This window comes from Myotis lucifugus, unplaced genomic scaffold, assembly GCF_000147115.1.
Source record: "Myotis lucifugus unplaced genomic scaffold, Myoluc2.0 scaffold_3, whole genome shotgun sequence".
NCBI classification, from domain to species: Eukaryota; Metazoa; Chordata; class Mammalia; order Chiroptera; family Vespertilionidae; genus Myotis; species Myotis lucifugus.
In genome coordinates, this window is record NW_005871051.1 from 2,972,483 (window position 1) to 2,993,727 (window position 21,245).

Below are 21,245 nucleotides of genomic sequence, written 5' to 3' on the forward strand. Positions count from 1 at the left end.
GGGCTCATTCCCCAATGTGGGGTGTGCAGGAGGCAGCTCATCAATGATTCTCTCTCATCATTGATGTTTCTATCTCTCTCTCCCTCTCCCTTCCTCTCTGAGATCAATAAAAATATATTTAAAAAAAAACAGGGCATGATAATTCAGCCCCTTAAGTGTAATTACCCCTTAAAGACTGTGTGAGAAGGGAAAGGGGGAAAAATGGGAGATATCTATAATACTATCGACAATAAAAATATATTAAAAAAGATTGTGTGCCCTGACTGGTTTGGCTCAGTGGATAGAGCGTCGGCCTGCGGACTCAAGGGTCCCAGGTTCGATTCCGGTCGGGGGCATGTGCCTTGGTTGCGGGCACATCCCCAGTGTTGGGTGTGCAGGAGGCAGCTGATCAATGTTTCTCTCTCATCGATGTTTCTGGCTCTCTATCCCTCTCCCTTCCTCTCTGTAAAAAATCAATAAAATATATTAAAAAAAAAAAAAGATTGTGTGATATCAGGGTACGGAATGGGGAGGGGAGAACTGGATTAGAGATAGAGGCAGTATTTACTTTTTATTCTATACATTTCTATATTGCTCATTTAAAACCGTGCTTAAATACTTACATTGAATTGGTGATATTTTTAATATTTGCCGTTAAAGCAGAAAGGAAATAGTGAAGATGCAATGTGATCATTTCCATCTCAAAAACAACACAAAACTCAGCCAGGCCAGACACACTCACTTGAAGGTGCTGTTCCACAGGTCCAGCACCGCCAGCATCGTGGGGTTCATCGCGTTCAAGTGGTCCCTGATGTAGCTACTTGCGGCCAAGAAAGATTTCCTCCAAGGTTTCGGGAGAATTTCCATTCTGAAAACAGAGAAAACACTATGTAACCTTCTCTAAAGATCAAGAGAAAGTATTTTTATGGTTCATGTACTTTTTGAGTAATAATGGCTTAATTTTAATTAAAAATATGATGCATCCCTCCTGGTAATCACAGTACAAGTCATGCTCTTTATAATTTATTAAACCTTAGGACAATAATGCATATGAAATTGGATTTGAATTTTTATCACATAAGGTTTTTTTTCTCTAAACAGTTTATCCTATTGAGTCCAAAAATAAATTAGAATGATCAAACAGAAACATGTTATGCCATATATATATATATATATATATATATATATATATATAAAGATTTTCTTAAACAAGACAGAAAACATTTAACTTTTCCTTTATTTTTAAAACATTGCAAGGATATAGTCCTTCCTACCTATGGGAATCCCCTTGAAACTCACCTGTTAACGTGTGAAGGGCATCTACAGAATCAAACACTAATATTCTCACTTACAGCCACTTGCTCTGTGAGTCCTATGACCTGAATAACCATCTTTTCCATATTGAAGACGTGCCACCTGCATCTTTCAGAGCATATTTAAACATTTACATTTTATGCTTATAATTTTTTGCCTGCATTGATTTTAAACACTCAGTCTTGTTTTGTTATGTAGTAAATTTAATCCAGGTTTTTAGTTGTGGCTATACCACCTTTACAAGGGTGATTTTTGTCTATCTCCAGGAGAAAAGCTGTTCTCCATGCAAGATACGCTGGGAATGGCTGCAAGACTTTTTATTTTTGTCATCATAGGAAACAATTTGGGAAACTTTAAATCGGTATAAAAGAAAAAAAGTAAAACGGAATTGGTTACCTAATTATGTCAGCATAAATTCTAGTCTTCAAACTAAGAAATTTATTCCTAAATGGTAATTATTTTAGAGAAAATATATAACAAGCGAATTTTCCCATTACGTGTTCCATATTTTAATCCATGTAATAAAATAAAATATATTCTATGTGTGCATATTTCCTGCCACCTTCCCAATGTGGTTTGGGGCATTCAAATTGCCATCAAACTTTTATATCCCTACTAGAGGCCCAGTGCATGAAATTCGTGCACTCGGGGGTAGGGGGTGTCCCTCATCCCAGTCTGTGCCCTCTCCAAGTCCGGGAGCCCTTGGGAAGCTCCTGCCACCGCCTGCTGCACTCACCAGCTGTGAGCCCGGCTTCTGGCTGAGTGGCACTCCCCCTATGGGAGCTCACTGACTACCAGGCAGGGGGCAGCTCCTGTGTTGAGCTGCCCTGGTGGTCAGTGTGCATCGTAGAGACCGGTCATTCCGCCATCAGGCTGAAACCGGCTCTCCGACATCCCCCGAGGGGGTCCCGGATTGAGAGAGGGTGCAGGCCGGGCTGAGGGATCCCACCGGTGCACAATTGGGGCAGGGGAGGGATGCAGGAGGTTGGCTGGCCAGGGAGGGACCACGGGAGGGCTCTAGGGCGTGTCCAGACCATCTCATTCAGTCCCAATCAGCCTTACCCCAGAAGCAAGCTAACCTACCGGTCAGAGCGTCTGCTCCCTGGTGGTCAGTACATGTCATAGCAAGTGGTTGAGCGACCTTAGCATATCATTAGCATATTACGCTTTGATTGGTTGAACAGATGACCAGACAACCAGACACTTACCATATTAGGCTTCTATTACATAGGATTATATCTGCAGTCTGTGCTGGGAGCTGTGTATGTATGAAGGTTTGATTCAAGTTCTCTCACCAGACACTCATGTTTTAACCACCTAGTTGTCCACCTGACCACATGTCTATTTGTCTAACCACCTATCCATCAATTTGTAAAGTAACATGTTAGGGCTTCAATACATAAGTAAGCAAAAATAGTGGCCAGTTGTATATATGAAATGCATCAATTATAAACATATTTGTGAGAAAATAATGCCGGTGTGTAAAGAGTTACACATACACATGAATGGTCACATAATCAATATCTGCAGATAAACCTGATTGCTTACTCAGCACGATGGGGTGGAAGTTCTTCTGTCTTCTTATCATCTTTCTCTCTGGGATCTTTTAAAACAAAATCAACTGGAAGAAAATAGAAAAGTTCTGATCAATAACCTTATAATAATTACAGTATGTTTACAAGCAATTGCAAAATTAATTTAATTAAAACTGTTTAAATTATATTCAGTTTTTAAAAATAAGTGATTTGTGCATTTATAATGACAAGAAAATAAACATCATGAGAAAAATCTATGATGTCTTTGTCTCTGAGAATGGTTCTTAACAATGTCCCTGTTCTTTCATTTGCAAATAATAATAACTTTTATATTACATTTTCCTTTATAGCTGTTCCACAAAAGGCAGTTCTTGTTGAATTGAAGGTCAACAACACAGAATAGTAGCAGTAGTTTCCCTTCACAGAAAAAAATACACGTATTGCCTGTTGTTCCCTTTTACTGCTTAAGAGCATAGAACAATCTTGTTATAAATCAGTAAAGTGAGCTACTTCTGCTTCTGTCTTCTGTGGTCTTTAATGTTAACTCTAATGTTCCAGCCGGTGTGTCAGGATGCTCTTTCTAAAATGCAAGCATGTCATTACCCCTCTGCCGAAAACCCTTCAGTGACTCGCCCGTGCCTCCCAGCGCTTTAAAAAGGCACATAGAGCCCATCAGATTCTACCGCCTTCCCACAATGCCCCCTTGGCTTTGGCCACCAGAAATGCTCCCCAGCCAGGGAGAGCCTTTCCTAGGCCCAGCATGCTCTCTGGTGCCTCTTCCTCACTCTCCAGGGCTCAATCCAGGTGCCTCCAGAGTCCTTCCTAACAGGCAGGCTCCGCCCCTTCTCCCTTCCAGCGCGTCCTCTGCTTCCCTCCTTATCACACTTACTACTCTGCTCTGTAATTTAGAGATTTGTGCATCTCCCTTATTACACTATGAACATTTGGGGGGCAAGAATTTGGCTCTTTATGTTTATGTCACCAGGATACCCAATAGAAGTCTTACAGGCAGTGAATGCGGCCCTCCCTGAAGGGTCCCCAGACCACTCCAAAGCATTACGCTTTCTCCAACTTGGAGCACAGCGTCAGTTATACACAATTGTTCCACAACCAGCTGGAGAGCCTTTTCAAAAAGTATAGGTTGGAAGGCCTAGTTTCCAGACATTGTAATTCAGATGGGTTCAATAGTCAGCACTTTTTAAATGATTCTGATGATTAGTCGGTCTTAGAATGTGTTGGTTCGTACTGCAAGTCAACAAACTTTTTATGTGAAGGGCCAGATTATAAGTATTTTCAACTTTGTGAGCCATAAGGTCTCTATCTCAACAACTCAACTCTGTTCTTATAGGTCAAACACAGTCATAGGAAATATGCAAATGATGGTATGCAGCTGTGTTCCAATAAAACTTTATTTACAAAAACAGACAGTGGTCTAGACTGAGCCTGTGAGCTGCAGATTGCCAATCCTTAGTCCATAGCAACAATTTTGTAATTAATCATATTCTACTTTAAGATATCAGTAATATTCACGTTAATTAAATAATTATCATTTTATAATCTTCTTCGGTTCTGTTCTTTGCTGAGGGGATATATTCATACAGATAGAAAGATCATGTTTTTAAAAAATGTTTGCCGTACTTTATTAATAAAACTTACCTACAATCTTAAGCAATGTAAGAAACAGCATACTAAATATAAGAAACAGTTACAAGTATAGGTATTAACTTTTAATTTAAAAAAATATCTTTACTGAGACATTCAAATTAGAAAGCAAAGGGGAATACTGGCTCACCTATAGACTTTTTTACACTAAGAAGATAATCTTCTCTCATTTCATCAGATAGCGTGAGGATGCTGTCGGTGAGGACTTTCAGATGCTGGGGGACCAGATTCAATACGTTCTCTAGCCAAGCATCTTCCATAGGGGCTATGTGGTCCGTATCAATCCCATGGTGAATATAATAGTAATATCTCTACATAAAGGAGCAGAAGAAATGTCGATGGATTTAGTGCTATAATAAAAGAAGTGTGTTTTCAGACATAAAACTACTGAGTAAAATTAAAGTTTGAGGAAAACAAACTATTTACAAGTAATAAAAAAGTATTTTGCACAACTCATGTAGGCATGATTTGAGATTACCTAAATTAAAAAAATATACATGATGTTGCATGAACTTTAAAGCTCTTATCTTAGTTCAGAATTCTACTATAAACCGTCAAGTGATATTACTAAATACATGACATACCGAACAAAGACCATGCAGAAGTCAAGTTCAGTGTTGTATAAATAGGTGAAAATTTGGTGTGTTTCGTTCTTTTATTGCCTATGATCAGAAGTAGATCTTAAAAATTGCAAGTGGCATAGATATACCTAAACATTCATCTCAGAAATGTAATACGACAGGGGTTAGAAAATTTCCAGTTGACCGATTAATATTCCACACTATAATTTTACAGCTGCTATTAAATATGTGCATAAAATCTTCATTTTAAGACATGATAGTATTTCTCTAATAATGTACATTTAGCTTCAATATATTTTCATTGGCTTTTAAAGTATGTCACAAAAATATTTTCAAATTTGCAATGTTAAAGTCTTTGATATTTCTATCTTTTAAAATTCTGTATTTGACATACTCGAAGAGTTATCATTTCTAAAGTAAGTTCATAGTCTTTGTAAAATGTAAATTATGTATTATGTAGTTAAGATAATTCCTCATGGAAGAATAAAGACATGTCAAGCTATACAAGACTGAGGCCAGCTTTAACCAAAGGGAGCAGGTAACTTGGGATTCTTTGATTACTGTCTCAGGTGACCAGAGACAGAATAATTTCCTCCGTGAACCCAATGGAGCAGCGTATGGAGCTCCCTATTCACTCCTCCTCCCACCGGGCTTCACAGGGAGGAGCACGGATCAACCTCAAACATCTGAACGCATCTGCAGGTGCTTCTGTTACTTCTAGTCACACGGATGAAAGGAAGCCATTACCAAGATGTCTTTCTCTATGGCAGAGGTGGTCATTTTGGGAAACGCACTTTCGTCAGGAGCAGGCACGTCTGAGAGAGCATCCTGTTGCCTACAACAATGATAAACACACTCCTTACATGTCTGTAGAAAGCAGTTACTTTTATATCAATAGATAGAAAAAGATCAGGACTGTCTTCTGTTAAATTATAAGAAAAAACGAATTGTTTAACATTTTATAAATAGTGTACGTATTTGTTTGGTGCCATATTCCTCCCAGGATATGTTCTCCTCACCCAGAGAGAGACTTGTAAGACCTGATTCAGAGGCCACATGCCGCTTTGCGGGCTTTCTCATTCTTCATCATTACTCAAAAGTCAAGGTCTCTCTTTTCTGAAATGTTGTAGGACTATGTTTGCATGATTCCTAAATTATATGTGTTTCTTTATAACATCTGACCTTAAAAGAACACGGATGGAAAAGACTTTCAATGCAGTTTTGTAGAAGACACAGAGACCTTCTTCAAAGGCCCATTTCTGATTTCTAGAGACGTGCAAGTTAACAATGCATGGCCTAGAGAAGCTCACATGCTCTTTCGTATGTATTATTAAGTGTCCATGTAATACAATGATGTTCTAGCCATAATTCAATCCAAACTCTATGCCAGATATGAGCCACATTTTGTGACTTCCCTGGGTTTCCACTGTGTGGAAAGGCATCGTTCACATCTTCGGGAAAATTCCCTTGCTCCGGGAAAGCTTCAGCCTCTCTGTCCTTGAAATGCATCACGCTCTGGATCCCAGCTTCATCTGGGATGGTTACAGGTCAGTGATGCTGTGTAACAAAATATCCCTTCCCACTAACTGTCACGTGTACCTTCATAAAGTTGGGGAAAGTAATACATGCCAAAAAATAATGGTTAATATTTCTCAGTCTAATGTTTTCCAGATGTTCGGGGGGGGGGAATTACTGTTTTAATTCTGTAGCCAGCTTAGTAATTAATTCAAGAGTAAGAGCAGAATAAAAATCTTTACAGAGATGAAAGGCTCGAGTTTACTCCCCGCAGACTTTCATGGGAAGAACCACCAAGGCAGAAGAGGGTGAAGGGGGTAGAAGGTGATGGAAGGAGACTTGACTTTGGTGATGAATACACCCCTCAATCTACAGATGATGTCTTACAGAATTGTATACCTGAGACCTATATAATTTTATTAATCAAAGTCACCCCAATAAATTCAATAGAAATGAAGAACTACTAAGGAAGAAGCTTCAGCAAAAAAAGGAACATGACTCCAGAAGTGAAGAGTGCAATGCCTATGCAATTTTCTAAGAAATCAGAAAACGTGTCAGTAAATCTAAGAAAGTGTGAACTTAAAATAAGTATGGAGAATTGGCAGAAATAAGCAATAATCACATGGAGAATGCAAAGGACGTTCAGCGGTAAGTTATAGCATTACAGGGTCTGTTTGCACTACACAGTGGAGGGGAGGGGGAGATAAAATGAATTCTAAACTTTAAAAAATTAATTACAATATATGGTTTTAAATGTTAGGGTAACCACTTAAAGAAAAAAATATATTTGATAGCTTTTAAGTCAATAGGAATAAAGGGAGAAAATTCAATTCAATAGAATTCAGGGAAAAAAGAAAAGAAAAAAGCAGCAGCAGTAACATATGGTGAATAAAAAATACAAAATAAATTGGTAGAAGCCAAGCCCACATCTATAAGACATACCAATAACTATACATGTGAATGGCATTCAATGTACTATTGAGCCCTGACCGGTCTGGCTCAGTGGATAGAGCATCGGCCTGCGGACTGAAGAGTCCCAGGTTCGATTCCAGTCAAGGGCATGTACCTTGGTTGTAGGCTCATCCCCAGTAGGGGGTGTGCAGGAGGCAGCTGATTGACGTTTCTCTCTCATCGATGCTTCTAACTCTCTATCCCTCTCCCATCCTCTCTGTAAACATTAATAAAAAATAAAATAAATGTACTATTGAGATACAGAAACTCTGAGATTAAATTTCAATAAGTCCATCCATGTCCTGTTTATAAAAGACATAACTAAAAAATGACATAAAGTGGTTAAGAGACTTCCGTTTCTTACAACACAGTCGCACAGATAATCCAAAAAACCTCCAAGTACCGTTCGCTAAATGTTGGATAATGTGTCACAAGGCTCATTCGAGTAGCAGCTGAGCTCACAAGAAAGAAAGGAAATACTCAGGAGGAGAAAGGATGCAGTGGCAAAGCTAAGCAATCGGCAAACACCTGGGGGAGGGCTGCCCTTGTGGGCACGTGGCCTTGGACTTGAACGCCCAGGTGCATCAGGAGAGAACTGTGTGGGCCGGAGGGGAATGGAGAATTCCAGCCGAGGCCCCTGCATGAAGCTGGACCTCGGTGGGTTCCAGCCTCAATCATCGTAGGACCTGAGAGGACCGGCACAGGACAGGTATTGAGAGAGATCACCCGTCGTGGCCGGGACACTGGGTAAGAAAACGCTGCTGCTGAGCTGTTCTAACCAGAGGCTGCCCCCGGGGTTCTGAGCGCTGACTTGGGTCTGAGGGGCCCCAGGGGGCTGCCCCGGGGTTCTGAGCGCTGACTTGGGTCTGAGGGGCCCCAGGGGGCTGCCCCGGGGTTCTGAGTGCTGACTTGGGTCTGAGGGGCCCCAGGGGGCTGCCCCGGGGTTCTGAGTGCTGACTTGGGTCTGAGGGGCCCCAGGGGGCTGCCCCCGGGGTTCTGAGCACTGACTTGGGTCTGAGGGGCCCCAGGGGGCTGCATAGAGGAAAGTGCCCCGAGGGAGTCAAACTGCTAACATCCTTGTGGCGCCTCCAGACACAGACTCCAGGCCACTCTCCGGAGGCACACGCCACAGTCCCGCGTCACAAGGTGCCCCCTGTCCTCCCTTCAGGAGGGGCATCCCACCACCGAAGTGCCACGGGGTCTGGGCAAGCCACGTGTCCACACACTCGACGGTCTCACAAATGGCAGGGTGGCACGCCGCCGTGAGAGTCATGATGAAAGAAAGAAAGAGGGTGTGAGGACCAGAGGGAGCTGTGAGGAAACAGCCAAGAGGGGCTCCTGGCGCGCACCTGCGCTGCTCTCCACGCGCACAGCTGAACCCCGGCAGCCACCCCCGGCCCTGCTCCTGCTGCTGCTCACGCCACCACCTCCTGCCTTTCCTCCAGGAGACCCACCATGCACAGGGGTCACCACATCGCCTGAGCCAAGAGATGGGGAAACAACCTCCCAAAGATGAGGGAGAATCACTGACCGGCTGCCTCCTGCAGGCCCCGCACTGGGGATCAAGCCCCTCCACCCAAGCAGGTGCCCTGACCGGGAATCTAACCGTGACCTCCTGGTTCACCGGTGGATGCTCAAGCACGGAGCCACCCCAGCTTGTATTTTTAGATTAAAAGTTTCTGGGGGCTCCACAGAGGACGACACATAGGGGTTCGCGCGCAGCCCTTACATGATGACGTTCACCAGGGTGCTGCGGAAGTTTTCTCGTTCCTTGTGTGGGGATTTGGTCTTGGCTTTGGAAGTGGATGGGCCAGCGCGACTGTCATCGATTTGGTCGAGCAGAGTGCCCTTTCTTCCAAACTGTTCCATGTATTCGGCTAAAGTTTTAAAAAGCGTAAGTTAGTCATCGAAAAAGGAAGCTGAAACATTAAAACTACATGCGGTAAGTTCTCACGTTACCGTAAGTAGAATTAATTTTTCTTTCGCTATCAGGAAGTTAACTACTCTTGTTTTATGTCATCGTAACAAAAGCCACTGACTATTTCAAGATTATTCAATGAATTTCTTTTATATTTTGAATAATATGCTAATAAACTCAAATTTTCAATTACACGTCCATTGGACCTTCTTAAAGAGAAAAAAATTAAAATGATGATAAAAAACAGAATACAAAACTATTTCAGAAAACTTAAAGATCCACGATGAAAAAATGTTAGTATTCAATGTAACCTGGCGAATCAAAGCAAGAACAAATACTAGAATGACTAATTTGGAAATAATGTCTACAACTTATTGAAACGCCCTCTTAGAAAAAAGGTCATAGTCTTTGATGCAGAGGCAAATTCTGACTACAATAAGTCAAAGCTTTATTATAAACACCTCCATTCCTAAAATATCAGTTTTTCTAACATTTACAACAGCCTAAACTAGCTAACAACTGGGATCAATCATTCTCTGAAGGAAAACATTTGAGATCAATTTGGCTAAAGGTTTGATTTAAAGGTTATTTCAATCCTGCAACCTCACTACTCTATTAGCTAAACGTCATGTGCCTTTTTTCTCTAGAAATTTCCCTTCAATCTGAGTTTGACGATTGGCGCCCTTACCATACGACTGCTCATTCTTCACGCTGAACGGCTCGGGGATCTCCTCCTCCTGCTTGATGTTCAGATGGAAGGACGGGGCCGCCTCCTGCCACTGCGGCTTCGTGCTCACCTGCGAGGCGACAGGCAGACAGCAGCAGTGACACAAGAGGCGAGAAGACACTCCCCCCGTGGAATGCACGCGTGTTTGTAAACACAGACGCTTTCTCCACGGAGTCACATACACAGAGACCGAGCGGGGATGGTGGCTGCCAGGAGCTGGGGACGGAGAACGGGGAGGGATGGTTTCCTGGGGGACGGTTCACTGTGGGAAGACGGAAGAGTTCTGGGACTGGATGGTGGTGGTGGTTGCACAGCGATGTGAACATGCTTAATGCCAGTGAGCTGCAGTTCAATGTAAAAGACGGTAAATTTCATGGGTGCACGTTTCATCACAGTTCTGAAGCCACAGTGTGTGCATCCAGCCTCCACTGAGGTTCCGCTTCCAGGAGGCACAAGAGCATAGCCCAGTGATGGCGAACCTTTTGAGCTCGGCGTGTCAGCATTTTGAAAAACCCTAACTTAACTCTGGTGCCGTGTCACATAGAGAAATTTTTTGATCTTGGCAACCATAGTAAAACAAAGGCTTCTATTTTTGATATTTATTTTATATATTTAAATGCCATTTAACAAAGAAAAATCAACCAAAAAAATGAGTTCACGTGTCACCTCTGACACGCGTGTCATAGGTTCACCATCACTGGCATAGCCCCATGGCATTGAACTCAACGTGGTACCTCGATGGTAAAGCTCATTACGGTCAAGGCCAATGCGGTACTGTTTTCAGCATTATCGGCTGGACGTGTCTACAGCGGCCTCTTCCAACGGGGAGTGACAATGAAAGAAAGGAGGGGGCACCTGAGCACCCCTGGCTGGCACTGCCCGCCGGAAGCCACATCTCAAGGCTCCTCACGTCACCCCTGCTCACACTCACACTCACACTCACACTCAGCAGCTGAGGCTGGGGAGCCACCCACCCCCTCAGGTCACAGAGCCATGATGGCCCAGTGGCACCGGGGGCCTCATTTCCTGACCCCAACGCCGATGTCCTGTCTGCGTGTCCATCTTAGAAGTTCTCTCACCCAGGTCAGTGGTCAGCAAACTGCGGCTCACGAGCCACATGCGGCTCTTTGGCCCCTTGAGTGTGGCTTTTCCACAAAATACCGACTTCTGCGCATGGGGCCACGAAGTTTCAATCGCACTGTATGTGCGCCCGCACGTGGTATTTTGTGGAAGAGCCACACTCAAGGGGCCAAAGAGCAGCATGTGGCTCGTGAGTTGCAGTTTGCTGACCACTGACCAAGGTCATTCAAATGCTCCATGCAGAAGTAGGAAATCATTTTTTTATAGTTACTTCACTAAGGTGGTCCTTTTTCCTAATATGTGGACCTCAGAGCATTCCTCCACCAGAAAGTAATCAAATGGAGCACAGAATTCAAAACCAGAGGCTTCGTTTCTTACGAGTTTGAAAACCAACAAGCGTTTTTAAAGGGCCCACATGCCAGGAGAGCGTGTAGGGGACGTACCGTGGCCAGCTGCGGCAGAAGCCTTGCTGGGAACTTGCCTTTGTCTTTGTCTTTTTCTTTGCTGGCTGGTTTCTCCTGCGTGAAAAAGATGGTGGGGGAAACTTTACTCTGTTAATGCTAACATGTATTCACTCAACCAACTCTTCAGCCCTCTACTATTAAGTAAAGCACATACTATCTAAAACAGTCGAAGATATACTTTCTTACTCTTTAAATTCTCAAAGTCTGCCTTGGAACTGCTTTCTGTGCAGCAAGGAAAGAAGTAAAACGGGTAGGTACCCAGCAATGCTAACCAGAGAGCTTTAAAACGTGTGTGAAGCCCTTTATCCGTCCCTTTACCTTCTGGGAGTTTCTCTGAGCCCAGGCAGCGCCCAGGGCTCACTGGGCCCCACTCCCTGCTCCTGCACCGACATCACTCTTGTCCTGTTCGCACCCAGAATGCCCTCCTTCCTAAGCCGCCAGCCAGTCAGGGTAACACACCCTCGGTCGCCCTAAGTAGCTCCTGCACTTTTGGGCCACAAGTTGCCCCCAGGTGGGAGGAAGCGTGCTGAGGACTGTGCGTCGTGCTTTTTGCCAGTTGTGATGTATGGCCTCGCAGCTCCGACTCGACCTCTCCTGCCCTCCTTTGTGATTCCTGAGCAGAACCCGCAACCTCTCTCCTGCAGCGCGTTTCTCCTTTGTCCTACGGGGCGGGGCGGGGGCGGGGGACATCTCTGGAGCAACCCTCCCCCCTGCCCCCGTGTGGGATGAGAGCTGATGGGTAGATGCTACCCCGTCACCGCCACGTAGACATTCCAGAAAGTACTCTCTAGCTCAGTGATGGCGAACCTTTTGAGCTCGGCGTGTCAGCATTTTGAAAAACCCTAACTTAACTCTGGTGCCGTGTCACATAGAGAAATTTGCTGAAACCGGTTTGGCTCAGTGGATAGAGCGTCGGCCTGCGGACTGAAAGGTCCCAGGTTCGATTCCGGTCAAGGGCATGTACCTGGGTTGCGGGCACATCCCCAGTAGGAGATGTGCAGGAGGCAGCTGATCGATGTTTCTAACTCTCTATCTCTCTCCCTTCCTCTCTGTAAAAAATCAATAACATATATTTAAAAAAAAAAAAGAAATTTTTTGGTATTTGCAACCATAGTAAAACAAAGACTTATATTTTTGATATTTATTTTATATATTTAAATGCCATTTAACAAAGAAAAATCAACCAAAAAAAAAAAAATGAGTTCGCGCGTCAGAGGTGTCAGAGGTTCGCCATCACTGCTCTAGCTCCTCAGAGGCCACGGCAGGACCAGGCCAGCTGCCTGGGGTGACCACCAACCTGGCAACACCCCGGTACCAGCCTCCCTTCTTCCTGGGTTCACTCTCCCCCAGCCCAGGCCCCTGCTCCCGGCCACCCCCCAAAACAGGGAGCTCACAGCCCTCTCCAGGCCCCTCTCCCACTCGGAAACAAGCAGAGGCAACTTAAAACTCAGCGGCCTGCCCACCGTCTTCCCGCTCCCTCCTTCTCCAGGAAGGAGTCCGGGTGGGGGAGGGCCGTGAGGAGGGTGCACAGGGACTGCGAGGGGGGCCACCGGCCCACAGCGGCTGGAGGCGCGAGCTGGCCGCCTTGGTTTCAAGGTCAGGGATGACCTGCAGCAGCATGAGGTCTGCGATGACGGTCACTCAGGTCTTAACCACGATGGGGAACTTTTACTCAAGTACAAACCTTCATATTCAAATGGAAAATTGTTATTCACTAGGTTATTTTTTAATATTGTAAAAATATGATTTATCTTAAAAGACATAAAACCCAAAGGATATGGAAGGAAAATTGCTAGCTACAGTTAAATATGAACACAGCATAAGGTTTAAATCAGCCGACAAAAACATTTTAGATAATTATATGCCTCATTGGCTAGAAAAGAGTATTCATCTCAGCCACTGAATATTTTACTCAGTAAATTTAAATTTAGATGACATTTCTATACCTATATCCTAGTAACATTAAAAAAAGAAACTAACAGTGACTTTTTTCAGTTTTAAAATGTGTTAAGTTCTTAAAGAGAAAAAGTCTGTCCCGTTTCAGGTCTTTGCCTCTTTCAAAAAATTTTAATATATATTAATGATTTCAGAGAGGAAGGGAGAGGGAGAGGAAGATAGAACATCAATGATGAGAGAGAATCATTGATCGGCTATCAGGTCTTTGTCTTTTAAGTTAGCAAACTTAAATAGATCTTTGCAGAAATAACAAAAAGGATTATATCACTTCATTTTATAGAACAGGGTGCAATAATCTTGGCAGTAGCAATACAAACAGGTTCACAGTTACAACACGTACTTTGATGTTGAGGGACATTCGCCTGAACATTTTTCAGTCAAGTTTTTTTAAGCTGAAAGAATCTTACGTTTCAAATGATTAGAAATAGTTTCTGCAGGAAGCAAGGTAGATTCCATGGTATAGCTCATTCCGAGCTTTTAAAATACGTCGCAAAACAAATTGCATTGAACTTCCACTTAAGCTCAACTTCCAGGAACCACCAGCGTGTGGCTCGATGGCATTGAACTCAACATAATTGTTAAACAGTCATTTTTATTGCAGTAAAACCTTACTTTTCCAGCACTCTACCAACTGAAAGTGTTTAACGAGACAATAATTCAAAGTCAAAATAATGGAAAAGGCTGCACCCCAGCATTTCAATGCTGGGAGAGACGTCTCAGAGATCACAGATCACCAAACCCACGCCTGTCCTTCTCAGACCAGACATGAGGGCTCAGAGAGCCCAGTGGCTCCCAACAGTCACAGAGACAAGACTGTACCCCAAGTCGTTTCCTGACTCCAACACTGCTCCTGCTAGACCTCTTCAAAATTCGCTTATTCAGGATACTCAAATGTTCTGTACATCCTAGGACATTGTATCTTATACTTCATTTATTAAGATTATTATTTTTCCTAAGATATGTACTTCATAGTTGCTCTCTACCAGAAAAATATTTGCAAGTTTGAAAACTGGTACACAACATGATTATAAAAGCAAGAAAGTGTGATGATAATTGGTAAATTACCATAGATGACTGTGGCAAAAATCTTAGTGGTATCTTGGATTTTTCTTTGCTGGGTGATTTATCCTGCATGAAAAACATAAAAAACAAAACTGTTCACTCTGTTAATGCTAAAATTGATGAACTCAACGAAATTCTACAGCGTCTAATATAAAGTAAAAAACATATCATCCAAAATGTTCTAAAACATACCATATTTACAGATGGTATGATATTGTGTACAGAAAAGCAAAAGGAATCCACAGAAAATATTAGCGCTAACGAATGAGTTCAGCAAGGCTGCAGGACATAAGATCGAGACACAAAAATTACTTGTATTTCTATACACTAGCAATGAACAATACAACACTTGTGGGAAGCAAATTCATTTATAACAGCATTGGAAAGGATAAAATACTTAGGAATACATTTAACAAAAGAAGTGCAAGACTTAAAAATGACAGCTATAAGATATTACTGAGAGAAACTTAAAAAGGCCTTAATAAATGAAAAGCCATCCCTTGTTCGTGGATTGGAAGACTAATATTAAGATGCAATAGTTCTCCCATAATCTACAGATTCAACACACTCTCTATCAAAATCCAAACGACTTCTTTTTTTTATTTTGGAAATTAACAGGTTGATCATAAAATTCACATGAAAATGAAAGAAACCCAGAACAGCCCAACAATCTTGGAAAAGGAGAACAAATTTGGCAGACGCACACTTCTACATTTCACAACTTAATACAAAGCTGTAGTAATAAAGACAGCATAAGAATAAACGTATAGCCCTAACCGGTTTGGCTCAGTGGATAGAGCATCGGCCTGCGGACTCAAGGGTCCCAGGTTCGATTCCGGTCAAGGGCATGTACCTTGGTTGTGGGCACATCCCTGGTACTGGGTGTGCAGGAGGCAGCTGATCGATGTTTCTCTCTCATCGATGTTTCTAACTCTCTATCCCTCTCCCTTCCTCTCTGTAAAAAATCAATAAAAAATATTTTTTAAAAAAGAAAAAAAAGAATAAACGTATAGATCCAAGGAATAGAATTGGGAGTTCAGAAACACACACATGCATTTATGGGCAACGGATTTTCGACAAGGGTGCCAAGACGAGTCTGTGGGGAGTTGGTCCTATCTCCTGAGAATTTATCTGAACCTGATTAGCATCCAGAGTGGACTCAGCCCCACCACCCCTCTCCTTGGTAAAACTCCCCCCCACAGCCCTCCACTTCCTAAGGTGACCATGCATTCATGTCAACGCACTCTCAAATTGCTGTGAGTGACGTTTGTACTTTCAGAGTAAGTTTTAGAGAAGAATGCCTTTCCCTTCTTTGAGGTAGAGATGATACTTCTCTGGTAGGAATCCCACCTCGGTAAGAAGCAGCCCTGCTGAGAATGGTGTTTCGACTTCTAAAACAGATCACACGAATTGTGCTTTGGACACTTGGCAATTTCTTGCAGCTCATCATCAAATCTATGTCTTTGCCCTCCTTGGTGATCCTGGACGAAGACTCCATAAACATTTCTCCAGCCGGCACAATGTTTAGAGAGGGTTCAAAAAGAGACGGTCGGAGGAAGGGAACTTTCTTCCTGGGCACAGTGCTTTCCTCCTGGCTTCCAGGGTGTGGCTGCCCATGGTCAGCATCCTTGCCGGTGGGCACCTGCCCACCCTGTGGCCTGTGGCAGACCCAGTGGCAGGCACCCTCCAGCAGGGGTCGCTGTTACCCATCAGGACAGCTTTCCAGCAGGTCTCCCTGGCATCACGCAGGGAACCCCCTTTTAAATTTTCCTGCAGGCAGGCAGGTGGTTTTCTCCCCTCCCACATTAATTCTTCCCTCACTGGTTTTCATCGCTGTAGAATACGCTCTGCCTTAGGAATATAATGCAATTTATCCACTCCATTCCCTTGTCAGGTTTCTCCATTACAAAAGATGGTTCAATACATGTCTGTTGGCATACACACATATTTACTGGATCACACACACATCCATACAGTGTGTGAAGGTATATGCATATAATAAAAACGCATGGGTGCCTATCTGTTTTTGTGCTTTTATGTAATTCCATTGGCATCCTTGTCTATCTGTAAACTGTATCATGTTGTCTAAATTACTAGGATTTCACAATAACTCTTGAAATCTATAAGGCAACTCTCTCTCTTTGCTATTCTAAAAAAATTATGCATAGTCTTGACCTTTAGTCTACCATGTGAATTTCATTGCATGAGAGTTTTTGGAATTTTAATACAAACATATTGACTTTCTAGAAGAACTTGGAGAAAACTGACATTATAATAGTGTTGACTCTTATCCTTCATGAGTACATTTCTTTCTTTATTCAGATCCTAAAGTATACCCTTCAAGAACATTTTATAACAGTCTTCACGAGTGCCTTATACCTCTCTGGTTACACTTATTCTAACAAAGAATTTGGATGGAAAATGCATTACAGAATCCAAACAACTGACTTAAAAACTTTTAATCCCAATGGATTTTTTTGGCGCATTATGTAATTTATTTAGTAAATTTATCTTTACTGTTGAAAGTATTACAGATGTCCCCTTCTCTCCCCATTGACCCCTCTCAGCCTGCACCTGCCCTCACCCCCCCAGGCCTTCACCACACCATTGTGTCCATGGGTTAAGCATATACGCACATAAATTCTTTGGTTAATCTCTCCCCACCCACCCCCGCCTTCCCTCTGAGATTCAGCGGTCTGTCCCACGTGTCTGTGGATCTATTTTGTTCGTCCGTTCGTTTTGTTCTTTAGACGTTTCAGCGGGGAGATGTCTCTGAAGCCGCATCTACTTGTAGTAACGTCCATGATGTTTCCTGTTTGCCGCAGTCACAGCTGCACATTTTTCTTCCTGCTCTGTGGCTGGAAGGCTGCGTGCTATGTTGGGGCATCAGATGGGTTCCAGCCCCCTGGCTTCTGGCAGGGACTAAGCAAGGAGAGGCACCAGAGGAGGAGGCCAGAGAGCGAGAGAGCAGGAGGAGTAAGAGTCTAGGCTGCTTCTTTCCTGGTACTCCCGGTTCCCCATCTTCCTGACAGTGGCTGACCTCCTCCAGTGCTCAGCCCCCGCCAGGGAGCCCCCATTCCAAGCCCCAGCCCTCATTCACGAGGGTGGGGTTCATTTTCTTTGGCCGGTGAGTCCTAGGCGTGGCAATGGCTTGCAATTGCTATGAATCCTTCAATGCCTCCTCATGCTTGCTGGTTCCTTCCTTGGCCTTGCCCACACCTCAGCAAATGGTCTCCTTGCAGATCTTCTTCAAGTAAGTCCTTTTGAATACGCATCGTTCCTGCTTGGATCCTCACTGGTGTGAGTTGACATTACCAACATCAAACTAGCTGAAGAATCCAGGTGTTCCTTAAGTAGTCTGGTTTTGCATCTAATTTTTTTTTGTGTGCTTATTTTGAACTACTTGCCTATAGGAAGGGACATTGCAAACCTCATATAATCCAGATTTGACCACTCTCATCAAATGACCAGAATCTGTCTTCAACTGAAACCCAAAATGCTTCATTTTATAACTAATTTTAAAAATGAGACGAGCAGTTGTAAAAGACATATGTATTTTAAATACCTAAGAACTCAGACGGATAATTCTGAGAAATGCCTCATCACCACCTTCCACGAGTGAGATGAATATGCTCAGATCTCCTTCAGCAAATACGAATTAGCACCTGCGCACTTCTTCAAACTAAATGAGCACATGAGTAACCATCCCATAAAATGGCATTTCTAAAATTTAATCCATTCCATGTTTTTAGGTTAAAATATAAAAACTTGCATTCTTTCAAAAGGACAGCTACACTCAAAATTAGCATAAATGAGAGCATCAAGAGTTTTAAAATTACAGATCAACCAAAGCAGTGAGAGGGGGCCCTCTGCTGTTTGAGAATAGTATCCTGAAGACAGAGAGGATCCTCCATGGCTCAGGCCCATTCTTACAGGATCCCACCGCCTCTCAAAGAAATGCAGGTCCTTTGGGAGGAGGGGAAAGGGGTGATGGTGTCATTTCTAAACATTACTTCTATTAAAATAAAGCAAAACTTAAAACGTAGCTGCCAACAAGCTTATAATGGATTTTTTTTCATTGTAAATGGGTCAGTTACGGGCTTTGTGAAATAATAGCTATTCAGAAATACCATTGCAAATGTGGTAAACATGTGTTGTAAATTTTAACAACGTAGAATATGATTCAAGATCAGGCCCAAGACTGAAATGGGCATCAAGCAAATAAGTTGCTTGAATGTGTATTGATGGTGATGGTGACAAATTCTTTAAGGGACTTTAGTTGCAATACCACATGGAAAAAGGCAGCACAGTCTATTCATCTAATTGCTTCGTTTCCAAATAACCTGTATCTCAATTTTTTTGGTTGTTTGTTTATTCTTTTACTAGTCATGGTAAACGGTAGGTGGATCTGTTTCTTAGCTCTTGATGTATCACACGTTTCAATAAAATGAAAACAAATTTTCTTCATCAGTTAGGCATTAACTACTCATTTGATCAATTAGTGTCTTTTCTGGTTAGTAATCTACAACCCAGTGGAGAGGGGAATAAATCACCTTTTAACACCATCTCCACAATAAACTCCAAGACAACAAAACATGATGAAGCATTGAAAAGAATTATAGTTTGGTGTCAAAACCAAGGAGCTCAGCAAAAGCTGGAGGCTTAAAGGCAATTGTTTCCTACTCAGGTTGCTCAGGGGCCTTTTCCATAGTCATCTTAGAGAGCTGGAGTTGTTTTTAGCCAGAGTAATGCCCAGGCTTAAGGCCTTCCCATTCTGTTCTGGCATTCAAAAGGTTCTTTCGTTTACTGTTGCTCTTAAATTCAATAGAGTTCTGAAATGTACCCATTGCCACATGCATCTTTTATTACTCTGCCATGGGGATGTTTTCCTAAGAAAATAAATTTCCACTTACCACTTACCAAACCCTTTCTTTCACGTGTGGTGTGGTATGGTATGTACAGTGGTTACCAACATGGGGCACATGCCCCACAGGGGGGCAATTTGATTTTTAAGGTGGGCAATTGAAGCATGGGATATTAACAGTGATTTTTTTTTTTTGCATTTCTTATGGTTTTAGGAGCCTTATATACAGCATATAAATATATATATTGTGGCATATTTATGCATTTCAGTTCTCTATTATATGTTTTGAAACTTTATTTGCTATTTTTCATATCACTTTATATTATTATTTTTAAAACAATTTCTTAGTGATTTCGTCGTCAGTACTTCAACTGTTCTTTCGTTCTTTTACTTTTCTCTTTCATGGATGCCATGTTCTTTGGAAGCTTGTTTAGACCAAGTTAATGGCCTTTTAGGCTTCTTCCATGTGAATAGGAGTTCACTTTTTGAATAATAAGAATTTTATGTCACGGTGGGGACATCAGGATTTTAGAGATGCTTAAGTGGGGCATGGCCAAAAAAGGGGGGGAACCACTGGGATAGCGTCTTATTTGAACTTCACAACAACCTTAGAAAGGAGGAGATGTTACTCTGATTTTCCCCTCTGCAGAGCAGGCTGAGAAAGGTGAAAGGATTTGCCCGAAGTTGCACAGCTAAGAAGGGGCTTGGATTCTAACCCAGAGTCCAAACCCACTCCAACTCCCACTGAGCTTCCCGAGACCCAAACACACACCCCCATTAGCCCTGGTAACACCCTGGGCTATAGTTTAAACTGCTCTGCTCATAGTTTGGAGCCACTCCGCGGGGCAGTTAAAATCGTTTTGACACCAGACCACCCTTTGTGGTTAAAGTCTCTGCCCGGCGGCCTTCCCTGAGCTGGTCAGGGAAGCATGCGGCCCCTTTGCACCCACAGTTGTGACGACAACATCCAGGACCAACGGTGGATAAGGACACACAAGAGCGTTCAGGGAAGGCATCAGCACCTACCGCACAGCTGGGGTGAGGGAGGCTGCACCCCGCGGGGCACAGCAGGGGGGTCTGAAGGACGCGGCTTTCATCACGTTTGAACGGCGGGGGGCCTGCTCACCTGCTCGCGGCTCATGGCTGCAGGACGCGTGGGGCACCAGGGGCTCCCCGATCGGACGGCTGCCCGGGACCCTCAGACAAGAAAGGAAAGCCTCCTGGAGAGGGGCCTGCAGTCTCCGCTCTCAGCGCCGGGCTGCCTAGCGTCCCGGCAGCTTGGTTGCTAAGCAACAGGCCGGCTGGTTCCACTTCCGGTCCCCTGTGGCTCCCAGGAGAGCCCGGAAGCTGGCTGGGAACTGGCCTGGGAGGCTCATTAACATACAAATGACACTGAAATCCCTGAGCACCGAGGAGACCTCCGGGAGGGTGTGGAACTAGAACAGAGGAAAACCTGGTTTTAAAATAACAACATTTAAGAACTGGACACGAGGGGAGCCTGCAGAGAACTGACAGGAGGTGGCCAGAGGTCGCTGGGACCTGAGGACAGGGAGTCCTCTTTTCGCCCAGCGGGTAGGGGTCTCGGAAACTGGAGCTTTACGCAAAGTGATGCACAATGAAATCGATGCTACCCTTGG

At 43.4% G+C, this 21,245-nt stretch overlaps 1 protein-coding gene across 1 annotated transcript in view; it reads right to left on the reverse strand.

The window, feature by feature from the left end:
• The window catches only part of DNAH7 (dynein axonemal heavy chain 7), a 147,145-nt gene extending 132,320 nt beyond the window's left edge, over positions 1-14,825 (reverse strand). The window contains 8 exon segments of the mRNA XM_006082723.3: positions 722-847; positions 2,842-2,914; positions 4,621-4,801; positions 5,819-5,906; positions 9,267-9,414; positions 10,144-10,252; positions 11,706-11,780; positions 14,748-14,825. Of these exon segments, the coding sequence (XP_006082785.1) occupies positions 722-847; positions 2,842-2,914; positions 4,621-4,801; positions 5,819-5,906; positions 9,267-9,414; positions 10,144-10,252; positions 11,706-11,780; positions 14,748-14,825 (878 nt within the window).
• Positions 14,826-21,245: the final 6,420 nt, after the last annotated feature.